Source organism: Mustela nigripes, chromosome 18 (genome assembly GCF_022355385.1).
Source record: "Mustela nigripes isolate SB6536 chromosome 18, MUSNIG.SB6536, whole genome shotgun sequence".
Classification (NCBI taxonomy): Eukaryota; Metazoa; Chordata; class Mammalia; order Carnivora; family Mustelidae; genus Mustela; species Mustela nigripes.
In genome coordinates this window covers 17,160,125-17,175,975 of record NC_081574.1, presented here as the reverse complement: position 1 = coordinate 17,175,975, position 15,851 = coordinate 17,160,125, and the positions used below count along the sequence as shown (strand labels likewise).

Below are 15,851 nucleotides of genomic sequence, written 5' to 3'. Positions count from 1 at the left end.
TGGCAAGGGCGGTGGGTGTGGAAGTAACACACACAATAGCTCCAGTGGTTTTGATGATGTCCAAGTTCTGTGATTGAGTGGGATGGTGGGTGGTGTTAGGAACATATTTTTATGTTATCAGTTACTACCTGAAGAAGATACTTAAAAATATCCCTATAATGATTATGATTTGATACGATATCTTTCATTTAAACTGTTGGGTTAACATCAGTTAATAGTAGAGTATTACCTTTAGGTAAGGGTGAACCTTAGTGGGTGAAAGGCTTGCTTAGGGACAAAGACAAGTCAGATTTTAAAAATTTCTGGCCTGATGAGAAGCAACAAAAAGGGAAGAGTTAATAAAAGACTTAAGAATTGTGAGATTGGGGCGCCTGGGTGGCTCAGTGGATTGAGCCTCTGCCTTAGGCTCGGGTCGTGATCCCAGGGTCCTGGGATTGAGCCCCATATTGGGCTCTCTGCTAGGCAAGGAGCCTGCTTCCCCATTCCCCTCCATGCTGCTCTGCCTACTTGTGATTTCTCTGTCAAATAAATAAATAAAATCTTTTTTAAAAAAAAGAATTTTTAGATTATATGTAGCTTTGAATGAGCATTATTAGGATCTGTGGTCTGACTATAATACAAAAGCAATATAAATTGTTAATTTCTTAATTAATTTTGTACAGTTACCTGATATCCCAGCTCAGGTTGCCATACCATAGACCGGGTGGCATAAAAAACAGAAATTTATTTCTCAGTTCTGGAGGCTGGGAAGTCCAACATCAAGGTTTCAGGATGGTCACTGTCTCATGAGGGGCTCTTCTAGCTTGTGGAGAGCCCCCTTCTTGCTGAGAGAGAAAGCAAGCTCTTGGGTATCTGTTCTTTATAAGGGCACTAACCCCATTATGAGGACTGTACTTCATGACCTTATCCAACCCTACCTACCTCCTTAAGGTCCTGTTTCCAAGTACCACCACATTAGGGTTTGGGCTTCAGTATATGAATTTGCCGGGGTGGGTGTGGGCACAAAACACTCAGCCAATAACACCGGGTTATTTTCATATCACTACCTTTTTAAAAAATATTAATTTCCTAATAATTGACCAGGAAGCGTGCTTCCCTTCCCCCCCCATACATATTCATCCATTTACTTACTTGCTCAATTAAATTAGAATTATAAAGGAAAATATCTAAAAACATCAAGAATCCCCATAATATTCCTTTTTTTAAAAGATTGCTTTCTGTGACTAGTAAGAAAATGCCTTACTCTGCTAAGAATAGTGTCAACAGTAAAACTTCAAAAACAACACTATGAATACCATGTGTAATTATTTGAAATGCATATTTGGATAGCCGAATTAGGAAATTCGAAAATAGACAAACTCTACATATAAAATGTTTCCTATATTGATTTATCTTTTGTGAAGATAGTAGCATGATAATACCCTACTCTGAGACCATAAAAATGCCCACTAAAAGTAATCTAATTTCAGAGAGGACTCAGTACCTCTTAGGATTGGGGAAGGGGCTGTGGGCAGGGAACAGAACTAGAGCTCTTTGCTCTTGGCTAGTTTCAGCTGCCAGATTCACATACACACGCTCAGAAACAACAAGGACTTTATCACTGAAGGAACTTTGAGGTGACAGCCTATCTCCCAAGTCCTAGAGCTCTTAACAACATTAAAATCAGCTACAGGACTTTCTCCCTTGCACAGTTAAAATGACTATTTAAGGATCTAACGCAGAATGAGTCCCTTATAAATAATCTTTAGATGCCAATCAATGTACCTTGTGTCCTGTTTCAAGAATAAGTCAGCTCTCTATTGAATGTAAGTTAGAATCTTTGATGTTTAGATTTTGAAACCCGAGACTGCGAATATTAATTAGAAAAAGAATTCAGGCAAGGTTTGAGTAGTGTGAAAACTTTTCTGCATAAGGGATAAAGCATCAGGTTAGTATCAGGCACGAAACCTGGTTTCCATAAAGTCTGCCAGCTGTTTCTCATTAAATAATGCAAAATTAATGTTGCACCTTCTGAGAGTGCTAAGCATTCTTTCTTTTTCCCCTCCCATGCAAACCCAGTGAGAGGAAGCTAGAAACTCATTTTCATGCGTATGTTTCAATTCTGCTGAATCTGAGGCTGGAAAAGAGAAAAAACAAATTTCTGGCTATTGAAGAATCCCCTTGGAGTTTCCATGATGAGAACGTTAAGTTAAAATTGAATTTAGTTGGCATTCAGAACTTTATTCTCACAAAGATTCCTCTGTGGATTTCCTGTTCTTTCTTGTATGCTCCTTTCCTTTCCCTGCTCCTTCTCTTCCCAATATATGTACTTAAAATAAAGATAGTCCTTTATAGTCTCAATTTAAAAATAAATTTTTACTATATAAGGCAGCTGAAGTACAGGAACTTTATTTTATAAGCCATTTCATAAATTCTACAAGTTTTCAAATGCTTTAGGTTCATTCTTAAAGATGACAGGTGTTTGGAAGACTGTCCTTTTTGAGACTGGGAAACAGCAATCATATTTACCTCTGTTCATGCAGCCTATCTAGAATTCAAAGAATGTTCCTTGGAGGAGAACATAAAGGGTAGTTAGTCCAGCCTCCCAATGCAGTGTTGGGACGTCACTGTGAGGATCTGATGGAATGCTATCTGGTTCTGCTTGAATACATTTTTTTTTTTTTTTTAAATGAGAGCTCACTGGTCTGGATTGGACCATATCTGACTTAGTGCCGAACTTAAGATGGCACACATTAGGGAGCTGTATTGACTAGCCAGAGGGTAACCAGGAAGGTATCCAGAAAATTATTCTGGAAAAAGCCATTGAGACAACTGCAGGGGTTTAGTTCAAGAGACCAAGTGACAGTCTGTTAGAGATATATAGAAAAACCCTGCTCTAGGAAAGACGCTGATAAATTGTCTTGTCCGATTTCAGTTTCCTGTTATTCTTTCTTGTCCTCTACTACTTACTATTCTACACAGTGCTGTTTTTTTTTTTTTTTAATATTTTATTTATTTATTTATTTGACAGAGAGAGAGAGATCAGAGAGAGAGGCAGGCAGAGAGAGAGAGGGAAGCAGGCTCCCTGCCGAGCAAAGAGCCCGATGTGGGGCTCGATCCCAGGATCCTGAGATCATGACCTGAGCTGAAGGCAGAGGCTTAACCCACTGAGCCACCCAGGTGCCCCTCTACACAGTGCTGTTAAGAAGCCCTACATTTCAGGGGTGCTCATCCAGGGGGATGGTCACACTCTCCTCATTCATGGGGTTTCACATATAATACCTATGGATCAGTGCTTGAGGTAGTTAGAGCCACCACCGGGATCCCTGCCCACCGTGAGTTACTCTTCCTGACAATTAGCCGTGTTAATCCATCTCCGAACATGCTATCTAGAACCTGAGCAGCCGGCCAGAGGGAAAGGAGGAAGGCAGAAGGGGTGTGCTGAGGTCAGACTGTCTGGATTTGATCTCTGATGGTGCTGTTGACGTCTTGTGCTAGTCTCCCTGTTCCCCAGTTTCCTCCTCTCTATGCAGATTATAATAGTTTTCTAGCGCTGGTAATCGGTGTGTAAGGTAAATATAAGTAAACCCAAGTTAATGCATATAATACATTTTGAAAAGTGCTTCGTACCTAGAAAGTCCCTAATAGATTTTAGCTACTATTTTCAATAAACAACTTTGTTTTCATATCTTCCATTTCATTTTAACCTGAAAATAACTTGTTGAGGAAACTGGGATGATTGTCTGCTTTTACCCTATTACAGAAAACATTAATATGTTAGACACTCAGAGGTTCTAGGAGTGGTATCATGTCTGTTATTACAAAGTAATAGTCCTGATACAGTCCGTTGTGATGAGACCATGTATGTGTTTAGCTCGAGACACCATGCTCTAGAGTAGCATTGATCAGGAGGCCCAGGACCAGAGGAAAAGATTGGAGAAGAAAACATTACTATAGGAGGATCGAGTAATGTGTAATCTGTAGAAGAAAAGTTAAAGGACACCTAGTTTTTGAAAAAGGCATGAATAAAATGTCTTTTTAGAAAAGTTGTTATTTCTACTTGAGTTCATCAGTTTTCATTCCCCAGATAATTTCTTTTTAAAATTCCCTTTATAGGGGCGCCTGGGTGGCTCAGTGAGTTAAGCCTCTGCCTTCGGCTTAGGTCATGATCCCAGAGTCTTGGGATCGAGCCCCACATCAGGCTCCAGGCTCTCTGCTGAGCAGAGAGCCTGCTTCTCCCTCTCCATCTGCTTGCCTTTCTGCCTACTTGTGGTTTCTCTCTATGTCAAATAAATAAATAAATGAATCTTTAAAAAAATAAAAAAATTAAATTCCCTTTATAAAAGCCCAAGAATTGAGAAGACTTCAAGGAGATTATAATAATCTTCATTATGGTGCTACTTTAAATCTCCCCAAGAAGACAGGCTTCGGTGATATGTGTTTCCATGCACTCGTGCCCATATTGATTCTCTAGCTTGCAAGTTGTTTGATTTTGATTAAAGTATCACTGTCTCCAAGAACTTCTTAGGTGTACCTAGCAAGCAGATTAATCATGTCTCTCTGCCTGAAAGAAATCTAATAAGCTCTGATTGTGTGGTTATTATATTTTCCTGGGAATTTTATATTAATGGCTGATAATAGCGTTTTATTTGTGGAAGGGAAATACTGATCTGTCTTAACCAGACGAGCAGTTTGAGTGAGGTGTTTTTTGTTAAAGAGCCAGAACAGAGATGGAACAACCTGATTCTCCACTTCTAGACAATGAGTAAATAATCATGGCATAGCTAGCAGTGGAAATACTGTACACGGAATGAGATAGACTTATATACACTAATATTTTAAAAGAAAAGGAGTGAATTACAGAAGAGTATAATATCCATTTGTGTGACTATAACAACAGCAAAAAAGAACTCAGAAAAACGTGTCTATGTACACAATAAAAAAACTCAAGTGATACTAGTGCATCTATAAACAGTGGTTCCCTTCAGAAAAGGGGTTTGTTGAGCCAGAGGAAGAAGTAGAGAGAACATTTTGCTATATATTATTTTATAGGGAATATACTATTTTTATAATATAAAAGGGAATTCTGTTGGAGTTCATGGTGAGTAAAGATAACTGATAATTGAGAGCAGTTATAAAACTGAGAAAATTCATATGTAACACCTCTTTTTTAGAACTATAACTGAAAGTATGTTTTTATAAAAATGTGGAAATAAGCTTTGGAATTTTTAAGTGTAATGATCTTCTGTTTGTTTGTATATACTTTATAAAAAGATGGAATCAAGGAGATTCAAATCAAAACCACATTGAGATAACCACCTGACACCAGTTAGAGTGGCAAAAATTAACAAGGCAGGAAACGACAAATGTTGGAGAGGATGTGGAGAAAGGGGAACCCTCTTACACTATTGGTGGGAGCCACTTTGGAAAACAGCATGGAGATTCCTCAAAAAATTAAAAATAGAGCTACGCTATGACCCTGAAATTGCACTACTGGGTATTTACCCCAAAGATACAGATGTAGTGAAAAGAAGGGCCATATGTACCCTAATATTCATAATAGTGATGTCTGTAATAGCCAAACTGTGGAAGGAGCCGAGATGCCCTTCAACAGATGAATGGATAAAGAAGCTGTGGTCCATATATACAGTGGAATATTACGCAGCGATCAGAAAGGATGAATATCCAACTTTTGTATCAACGTGGATGGAACCGGAGGAGATTATGCTGAGTGAAATAATCAAGCAGAGAAAGTCGATTATCATATGGTTTCACTTACTTGTAGAACATAAGGAATAGCATGGAGACCATTAGGAGAAGGAATGGGAAAATGAAAAGGGTGGGGAATATAAGTGAGAGATGAACCATGAGAGATTATGGATTTCAAGAAACAAACTGAGGGTTTTAGAGGGGAGGGGGTGGGGGATGAGTGAGCCTGGTGGTGGGTATTAAGGAGGGCATGTATTGCGTGGAGCACTGGGTGGTGTACATAAACAATGACTCTTGGAACACTGCATCAAAAACTAATGATGTATTTTATGGTGACTAACATAACACAATTAAAAAAAAAAGATGGCAGGAAGTTAAGAAATTTACAAGGATGATATCCGGAATTCACAGGTCACAGAGATAGTAATTGCAAAACTGGTGGTACACAGAGCAATCTTACCATGAAAAGGAGGATATCCAGGCATAATATGCCCTCTGATGCAATGCTGTATGAAGTATTATTTATGAAGTATTCTTGCTAAAGAAGTTTCACGTGAAAGAGGAAGTTCCGATTTATGTGGAACACAGAAAACAGAGATAGGCACAAGTGAAATCAGCACACAGGAAAGGGAAGAATTAACAAGGTCTCTTCAATAAGTCAGGATCGTGAACAAAGAAAAAAGAGATGAAGACCATTGTAGATGTAGGGAGACTTAATGGTACAAGAACCAAAAGAATTGGTCCTGACATCCAGCGAACCAACTTGAGAAAGTTTTTCAGGCAGTTAGGAAGGTGCTTTATATGGGTATTAAGTGGATTTACCACTGTTATGTTAAATGTAATAACTTTGAGGTTTTAAATGAAAATGCCCATAATTTTTAGAGACACCTTGGGAGAGCGAGATGTTAACAGTGTCTTGAGTTTGCTTCAGAACACTTCAGTGGGAAAAATAAAAGACAAGAAAAGAGGTGGCAGATGGCAGTGTCACCAAGTCTTAATAATGAATGGTTATTGAATCTGGATGATGCTTACATGCATGTTCAAGTGCTGAAAAGATCATAAAGCTTTATCTGATGAAGCCATTTTTGTAACTGTAGCAAGAGCAAGAGGCTGGAAGAAGAGCTTGACTAGTATGTGGAGCTTGTATGGACTGAGAAAGACTACACTTGGGTCTTTTAAAGGAATTGTTTAAATGGGAAGAGAAGTATCCTTTGTTATCTCTTGAGCCAACTTTTAATAGGATTCTTTTCCTAGTTTGGCAGAGGAATAAATCTTTCTTTATTCAGAATGTCTGTGTGCCCTTGCACGTAGGCGCGCACATACAGACACACACACAATTTTCTGACTTGGGACAGTTCCAGGAACCAGGAAATTCATTCAGCATGAAACTGAGTAGAGTGATCAAGCATCTCCATTTGCCAGGGATGAATGGGTTTCCTGGGACCAGGAAAATCTTGGGCAAACCGGGATGAGTTAGTCACCATAGTCCGGAAAATTCCAGAAGATTTGATCGAGGTCAAACTGGGCCTTTATCTTAATGAAAACCAAAATACACTATGTGTCATGAGGTTAGATAGCTTTCTGATGACTTACATCATGGCTTCACAGTTGTGGTTTTGTTCTTTCCTAGGGAAGGCATCAAACATCACTCAGGCCTCTGTTGAAATGTAGGTGTAACTCAACACAGATTTAAAGTCAAATTCACCAAACCAGGTTTTTCATCTCCTCTGTTCCCTCTTAGTAATGTAAATCAAAAGCTAACAAAAACTTTCTTTTTTTTATACCCTACTAAATATAAGGTACTGTGTTAAGCCTTCAAATGTAAAATTAAGATATAGTCTCTGTTCTCATGAATTCAGGGTAGATTCGAGGAGACAAATAAATAATCACTGTATGTTATTTTGTGACAGGTGTTAGAGTAAAAGATTGTGACAAATAATTTTAGGACCAGTCTTTGGCAATCTTTTTTGTATTTTATTTGCAAAATAGTGTCCAGAGACAGAACAAAGGGAGAAGAGATAATTATTTGGAGTTTGCTATTTTTTTAAAAAAGATTTTGTTTATTTATTTGCCAGAGAGAGAGAGAGAGCAAGAGAGCACAAGCAGGGGGAGCAGCAGGCAAGAGGTAGAGGGAGAAGCAGACTCCCTGCTGAGCAGGGGATCGAGTCCCTGCATCAATACGGGATACGGGACTCCATCCCAGAATCCTGGGGTCATGACCTGAGCTGAAGGCAGATGCTTAACTGACTGAGCCACCCAGATGTCCAGGGAGTATTGGTATTTTGGAATCTCATTTTAAAATCTTATCTAAGGAATGTCCTAAAGTGTGTGCTTTATAAAAGTGGAATAAAAACAGTCTTAAGAAATTAAGAGTTAATTTTTATATTTTATGCTTTTTAGATGAACAGTGTTCCAAAGATTGGGATATATTCTGTATGGTAATGGTTAAACTTCCAGAGCTTTCTCAACACTATCAGATCAAGGAACGCTTTCCCTGTATCCAGCAGTCATTTGCAAGAGAGCAATGTGTGTTTTGTGTTAAAATGTAAATGCTAAAATTCCTCTGGGATTGACTATGTGTAATAATGCATTTAAATCTTAAGACATAGTTATCATGATTTCTTTGCTCAGTGGGGAAAAAAAAGATTTAGAATTTAAATTTTTATATTCTGGGCACATAATAGTAATATAGGTCTTTGAAAGCTGATAGCTGCCTTATGAATCCGTAAGATTCTTTTATTTTGATATTTAACCCCCAGGAGTATCTTGTCTTTCATTTTGTTTGGACTTGTTAAGTCACATGTGAAATTAAATTTAAGTGGGAAAATATTTTGTTACTGGTAGGCCTATAATTTTTTCTGATGGTATTTCACTTATTAGTACAATCTAATTCCCAGTCATTTCAGCTAATTAGTAATTAGGGCATTTGAGCCATGTGGAGTGAACCAGGAGGAGTGGAGTAAAAGATGAGGTTGGAAAATTGGAGAGCAGTATTAGGAAAGATTTTTTTATGACCTTCTAGGTATTATACAAACTTAGTTTTTACTTAGAGTGGGATAAAGAAGGTTTATTGGGAGGTTCTGAGCAGAGGACTGGTGTATCTAACTGGTCTGTTTTAGCAGGACCACTCTGTGGCTATGTTGCCTAGACTCTGAGGGGATTATGCTGGAAGCAAGAATGCCAAATAGACGACTGCCACAACTTGGCCAGCTGAGAGAAGATGGGGACTTAGACCAGGCCAGTGGTATTGGAGTCGGAGAATCCAATACAGAGAAGTGATTGGATTCTGGAGATATTTTGGAGATAGTGCCAACAGAAGTACTCTCACTGCAATGAGCATAGTGTGTGAGGGAAAGATGGTACTCAGGAAAAACTCAAAAGCTTTTGACTTCAGGAACAAAAAGGATAGAGTTGCTATTAACAGCAATAGGAAATTATTCATTGTAGGTTTTGTTGGGAATACTAGCAACTCACTTGTGTACATGATGATCATGAGATGTCTCCTGTATATCCTTGTGGCGAAGTCAAGTAGGAAGTTAGATGACAAGAGTCAGGCGTTCAGCTAAGGGGACTGAGCTCGAGACAGGATTGAGGAGTCATCAGTGTATGAAAGTTAAATAAATGCACAAGACCGCATAAGATCACCAAAGGAATGAGTATAGATAATGAAGAAAAGAGATTTAAGGACACAGTCATGGAGTACTCCAATGTCAAGAAAATGAGAAGCAACCAGACAAAAAGACTAAGGAGTAACCAGTGAGGTAGGTCTTGGTGTCCCAGATACCAAGGAGAGAAGTATTTCAAGAAGGAGGAAGTGGATCCACTTTGTCAGATAGTGCCAACAGCTAAAGTAAGGTGTGGACTGATAAATGACCACTTCTAAGTGTGTAAGATACTTAATAAGGTGATAATAAGTAGTAACTACTATTTGTCATGCTTTTTCTGTGTGATACTTTATTAGGTGCTTATACCATTTTCTGTCATCCATAAGATAGCCTAAAATGGTAGAAATGACAATTCTCATTTTACAGACATTGGAAGGCAAGACCTTGGAAGACCCAAGACACTGAGAAATTAGTCCAAAGTCACATACCTTATAAAACTGCAAAGCAGGGATGCAAACTGCAAATATAAAAGCCTTTACTCATTTCCTTATATTATGCTGCCCAGACTTACGGTAAGGTTGCAGGCACAGCTTTTGAACAGGGCTGTCGCTTGTCAACTCTTTTCACTTTGCATGTATGTATAGGGTAAGTTAAAGCTGTCTTACTTGCTTTATTCTGTGCTGCAAATCTATATCATAAAAGACAAGGGTAGATGTGTATGTTTGTTTGTTTATTATGGCCTGATTCCAAGAAGAAAACTTGGAATTATGAGATTTCCTTAAGGAGGAATTCCTTTTTCTGTAAACATGTCACAGTATGAAATGTCAGCGATAACGTTCTCTTACAGCAGAAAAAAGTAGTTTGTATATTTGCAAGTGTTCCATACTTATCACTCCTCATGCTTGGCTTTTTGAATATTCCGATGAAAAATCTCTTAAGAATAAATCTAACTGGCACCTGGGTGGCTCAATGGGTTAAGGCCTCTGCCTTCGGCTCGGGTCATGATCCCAGGGTCCTGGGATTGAGCCCCGCATCGGGCTCTCTGCTGAGCAGGGAGCCTGGCTCCTCCCACCCCCGCCTGCCTGTCTACTTTTGATCTCTGTCTGCCAAATAAATAAATAAAAATTTTAAAACAACAACAAAAAACTCAGCAGCTAATTGTAATATGTGAGACTGCGGGAGACCCTAAGAACAGTGGGAAACGTCTGAAAGACCCGAAGCAGAAATTACTTAAGACTGCAGTTTGGGGAAGATCGCTGTAGTTGTTCTATAGAGAAGAAACTGCGGGTGGGCGGCAACTCTGGTGGCTGAAGACCTGGACTGGAGATGGCTGGACCAATGGAGGAGAGCAAGAATGACGGCGTCGGTTCGCCACATGGTAGCCGCGCCCAAGTAGCTGTAGCTGACTCTTAAGGGAATAGGTAAATTCAGAGAGAGAGAGTAAGTACAGAGTAAGTGAGATGAGCCTTTCCCAGTAGTAGTTCCAATGTGGATGCTAATTATGCAAACTGAATAGCATCACTGGAGGGCATATACAAATGTATATGTAAAATGTATGCAATAAATTTGAAGAAATGACAGAAGGCAAAAAGAAAAAGTAAAAATTAAGAACAAAAGATGATTTGAATAGGCATACCCTACTAAGATCCCAGAGGTTTTTCCTCTAGAAAAAGTCCAGGTATATTGTTTAGCGTTTAAACATTATATACCAAAATACTATCTTCTGATGCAAAGCAATTAAAATCATGTGGTCTACGACTAAACTTAATGAATGGTTAACACACAGGGCCAACTTTATACCTCAATTGCCAAATGGCAAAGTAATGATAAAAGTAATTTTCTAAATGCTAGGATAATTAACAGAGTGTAATATCGCCACCCAGGTGCCCCAGCTGCTGAGTTTTTTTTTCGTGCCTCTGTGTCTGGTGGGAATGGATATGTGCTCTTCAAACTAGCTGGAATAAATTTCCTCATTCTGCTGCCTCAGTGATTTGTTTCCTCTCAAGTCTACCTTCGGGGAACAGTTCTTCTGAGAATCTGCCCTAATGGCAGTCCCTGCCGCTGGCCTCAGAGTGGTTTAGGTGTGCAGCCGCTTAGGACATCCTGAACTTCCTTTCCTACAGTATTTGTCACATTTAATAGTAGTTGTCTGCTTTCTCTGGGTGATTCCTCAGACCCTAGACTTCTTTTTCCTCCTCTTTGGCCTTTTGAAGAGTTAGTATATATGTTATTTCATTTAGGGACTCATGTTTTGGAGGAATAAGTAGACTCATAAAGGCAGAGTACTGCGCCTTTCTTGTGACCACGCTGGCCCTAGCATTTACCATGCTGCCGTGTATATTGCAAATGCTAAAATATTTTATTTTTTAAGATTTTATTTATTTATTTTAGAGAGGGAGCATGGGGGCAGGGAGGGGCAGAGGGAGAGGGAGAGAGATTCTTAAGCAGACTCCCAAGCTGAGTGCAGAGCCCAACACAGGACGTGATCTTATGGCCTTGAGATCATGGTCTGAGCCAAAACCAAGAGCAGACACTTAATCAGCTGCACCCCCCAGGCACCCCAGTGCTGCATTATCTTAAATGAATGCGAGTGATAACCAAATTGGTGTTCAGCCTTCACCACTCCTTGAATTCTAGTTAGTCCTCTAATCACTGGGGTATCAGGCACTTCAAATTCGATAAGCCCAAACGTGGAAATCTTTCCCTCTGGCTTCCTCTTCTCTCCTCCCTTTCCTTTTCCAACCTATAGCAATCCTTTCTTTTCATCTGTCACTGACATTTTTTAATTGGAACTGCTGTATCCTTTACTACCTGCATCAATTATCAGATTCTATCAATTCTGCTTTCTAATAGTTTTTGATACTCACTCCTCAACTCTGTTTCTTTCACAAATGCTCTATTTCAAGCCTCCTATCACTTCCTACCTTGTCAATTACAGTCTTCTAATTTACCTAATTACAGTAATTTATAAACTAAATATATAACCATTTTCAAAGCACTATAAATAAATTTTAGTCTCAATGCTTCTTAAAAATATGGAGACTAAATATTTTTTCTTCTGTTTTATCCTTCTAAATAAACAGTTAAAGTGTATGTATATGTATTCATCCATTTAGGGACTTTGTTCATTTTTAAGAATAAGAAAAACAGTTATTAGATCAAATGTATTTGAGCAAAATTTTGTAAAAGATTCTTAATATGAAAAAGGAAAATCTTTTTGTGCATCAGTAATGAAGATGTCAGTTTTTTCATATAATAATAATAAATGTCAGCTAAGTCCCATTAAAGCTTACTGACTTATTGACCGGACATCCAAAGCAGTCATTGTCTCTGGAGGAAGCTTCCCTGCTGTATTGTAAAGTCCAATTCAGTCCTGAAGGTGAGCCAAGATAGCATAATAGAAACTAATTTTACCTTCCCTCTTGAAATTATTTTTTTAAAAAAAAAGCTAAACAAAATATATGAAACAATGGTTTTCAGAAACTGGACATCAGGCAGTACATGGAAGTGATCCCTGAGAGATAAGCATTAAATAAGCCAAGTTGTGTGATTGCTCCAGCTTACTGCCTAAAAAGCATTTCTAGTCCTTAAATCAGAGAGAGGAAGCCCAGGGGGAGCCCAGTGATCTCCCTGAGATGAGAAGGTGGAATTAGGAGCTTGGGAGACCACGTGGCAAGAGTTAGCAGGTGGAGGGCCAGTGAACGGAGCACTGCAAAGAAGAGAGCTCGAGAGATCTGCAAAGTTTCCCTGACTCGTTTCAGCTGAGTACTGATTAGAGGAGTCTGAGGAAGCTACACGGGGTGATAAAAAGAACCACTGAAAGAGAATTAGACGTAGCAACCCCGGCACATCAAGTTGCACCACATCTGTGATCGTTCTGTTGCTACCAGCCAGACTGGGCAAACTTCCTCATTCATCGGCTATCATAGGGTACTCAGAAGGGTCATACCTCCCTGGAAGGGGAAATTAGTCCTAGTCTAAAGGTTGCTCTGGTTCTGTTTAACAAAGCTTAAAAATAAGCTTTGAAAGCAACCTAATATGTATCTTAAAATTTATGAATATATATGACATATATATATTCATAATCGTAATTGAAGTTCCCTAAAGAGAGAATGGTGGGAGAGAGGGGACAGAAAAAAATATTTGAAAAAATAATAGAATATTTTCCAAAGCTGGTGAAAACTACAAACCACAGATCTAAGAAGCCCAGCAAGCCCCAAGCATCACAAAAGAAGTTGGAGACAGAACATTGGCAGCAGAAGAGCATACCAATGTCCTTCACAATCAGTTGCTTGAAGCCAGTGATAAAGAGAAAGTATTAACGTATCCAAAACAGAAGCCACATGTGCAAACGAACAAACATAAGGATGTGGGCAAATTTCTAGTCCAAAATGATACAAACCAGAAGATAATGAAGCAGCATCTTTAAAATATTAAAGGAGGGGGAGAAACAGTTTTGAAAATAACTTGATACTTGCTGGCAGTCTTATTTTGCATAACATTCGACATGTGTCTGGAATCAGAAATTTGGATGGGCAAGTTGTTTGATGGTAAAGAAATTTTAATTATTTTTATATGATATTTTGCATTTTATAAGTGTTTATATATGAAATAAAACTTTCTCAGCACATTTTTGAACTAGCTAGGATGAATGATTTTATCTCTTTTACACGTGAAAAGGCTGAGATGTATAGGGAATATGACTTTCACAGTTTTATAAGATCCAGGAATATCATCAGTTTCCTGACATCCTCTCTGGGACTCTGTTCTCATCTACCTGGTCTCCTCATTATTAGCTGTGAACTGCCCAAAACTATCTCCTAAACTTAAAGACTCTCAGAATATATAAAATATACTGCCTTGAAAGCAGTAATAATACTTTTGTTATCTTGCCATTTATAGTACATGAAGAAAAGAAATTGAAAATCTTACTAAATATCAAGGCCCAAATAGAAGACAGGAAAAATGAGAGTATACTAAGGTATACTAGACCCTGTGTGAAAAACTGTTACAGTATTTAAACTTTAAGTAAGTGAGCAAAGGTGGGAAAATAGCAGTAGTTGCAGAGAACCTTTTAATTTAATGTCATTGCCTTTTTTAAGAAGTTTGGTTCTTTTCATTACCATATAAAATATGAGCAGAGAACCTTTTAATAACTTGGTTCAAATTAATGTGGCAGAAATTAGTTGGGGAGAAACTGTGTTTTATATTTATGCTGCATATATAGTACATAAAATAGAATTAAATGCTATCTTGTCATGTCATTGCATATGATAGAGCAAATTCATTTTGACCCATTGCTAACAGCCACATGGAATGAATACGGTCCATTGTCCTTTTTGTTGCCACTAAAGTTTCTTCAAATTGTTCTTTAGAGAGGCTTTTCAACCTTCGTATTCAAGAGAAATTTTGAGAGCCATTTCTGTAGGGGAGGCCTTATGATAGAATGGGGATTGAAACACTCAGACTTGAAAAGTGGGCAGAAAAGTAGGATAAAGAAGAATGTTTCCAGTTGTGAAGAATGTGAACCCTAAAAGTCTTTCCAGAGCGCTGAGAATCGTTCCTGTGGGAAAGAAGTAAGAAAGTAGAGAAGTTGGGGTAGAGCTAGATTACTGAAGGCCTTAAAAACAAGTGGGAGAAATAGGTGAATGACACTGAAGTTAGATTTTCCTCCCGAGATGAAGGAATGGTCTATCATCCAGTTATGAAATGTGACCTTCTGGCACTTCCACTCCGCGTCTTCTGCGTGTGTGCACTTTTACTGTGTTTCAGTCTAAGTAAACAGCAATGAAATGACAAAGCAAGAATGATTTACCTCAGGAGGGGATGTGTTTTTCTTTTTCTTTTTTAGTCTACCCCTCTACATCTAGCAGCAGGCTACAACAGAGTTCGGATAGTGCAGCTGCTTCTCCAGCACGGAGCCGATGTTCACGCGAAAGACAAAGGGTAGGTGTGTCCATTTACTCCCTTGAATGGTCTCATCCAGGGATCTTTATGCTTTGTTCACCGCATCCAAAACACGTAAGGTTTTTGCACACTGGACAAAGGCATCCATTTCTTTACAGCTCCTGTAGCATTTTAAGAATGTTAATAGCTTCGGTTTGACTCCATTTTCATGTTCTACTTACTGAAGAGGCTTTCTCATGGTGATGGCCTAAATTAGTTACATTTTATTGCATTTCTATTATTTGAAGTTAAAATTTGCTTCTCTCAATTACATTTACTATTTTTCAACTCAAGTGGCATTCCAGAAAGGGAGATAAAACAAACTGAAAATTCTGATAAGCCAGTAACATAGCTATCCTATTCACCTGGTAGGTCAGGATCATCTTTTATGGATAAACCAAAATCATAAGTTTATAATGTTCTACTTTGGTTTTTATCCTGATAAAATCCTGGACATCTGTCCTGAGAAAACTTACAAAGGTTGATACGGGAGCAGTGGGAGATGGGAGGGACTACTAAGAAAGCAAATTCTAGAAACCTTTGTACCCATTCCCTACCTAGTCTTCAGGGCATCTAGGAAGTAGGTCTGCTCCTATGCAATAGGCTAACATT

The 15,851-nt window shown here is 38.6% G+C and overlaps 1 protein-coding gene across 1 annotated transcript in view; it reads left to right on the top strand.

Moving 5' to 3' along the window:
* TNKS (tankyrase) overlaps positions 1–15,851 on the top strand; it is a 207,978-nt gene that overhangs the window by 119,071 nt on the left and 73,056 nt on the right. Inside the window, exon 6 of the mRNA XM_059384394.1 lies at positions 15,145–15,239. Within this exon, the coding sequence (XP_059240377.1) occupies positions 15,145–15,239 (95 nt within the window). The remainder of the gene's footprint in view (positions 1–15,144; positions 15,240–15,851) is intronic.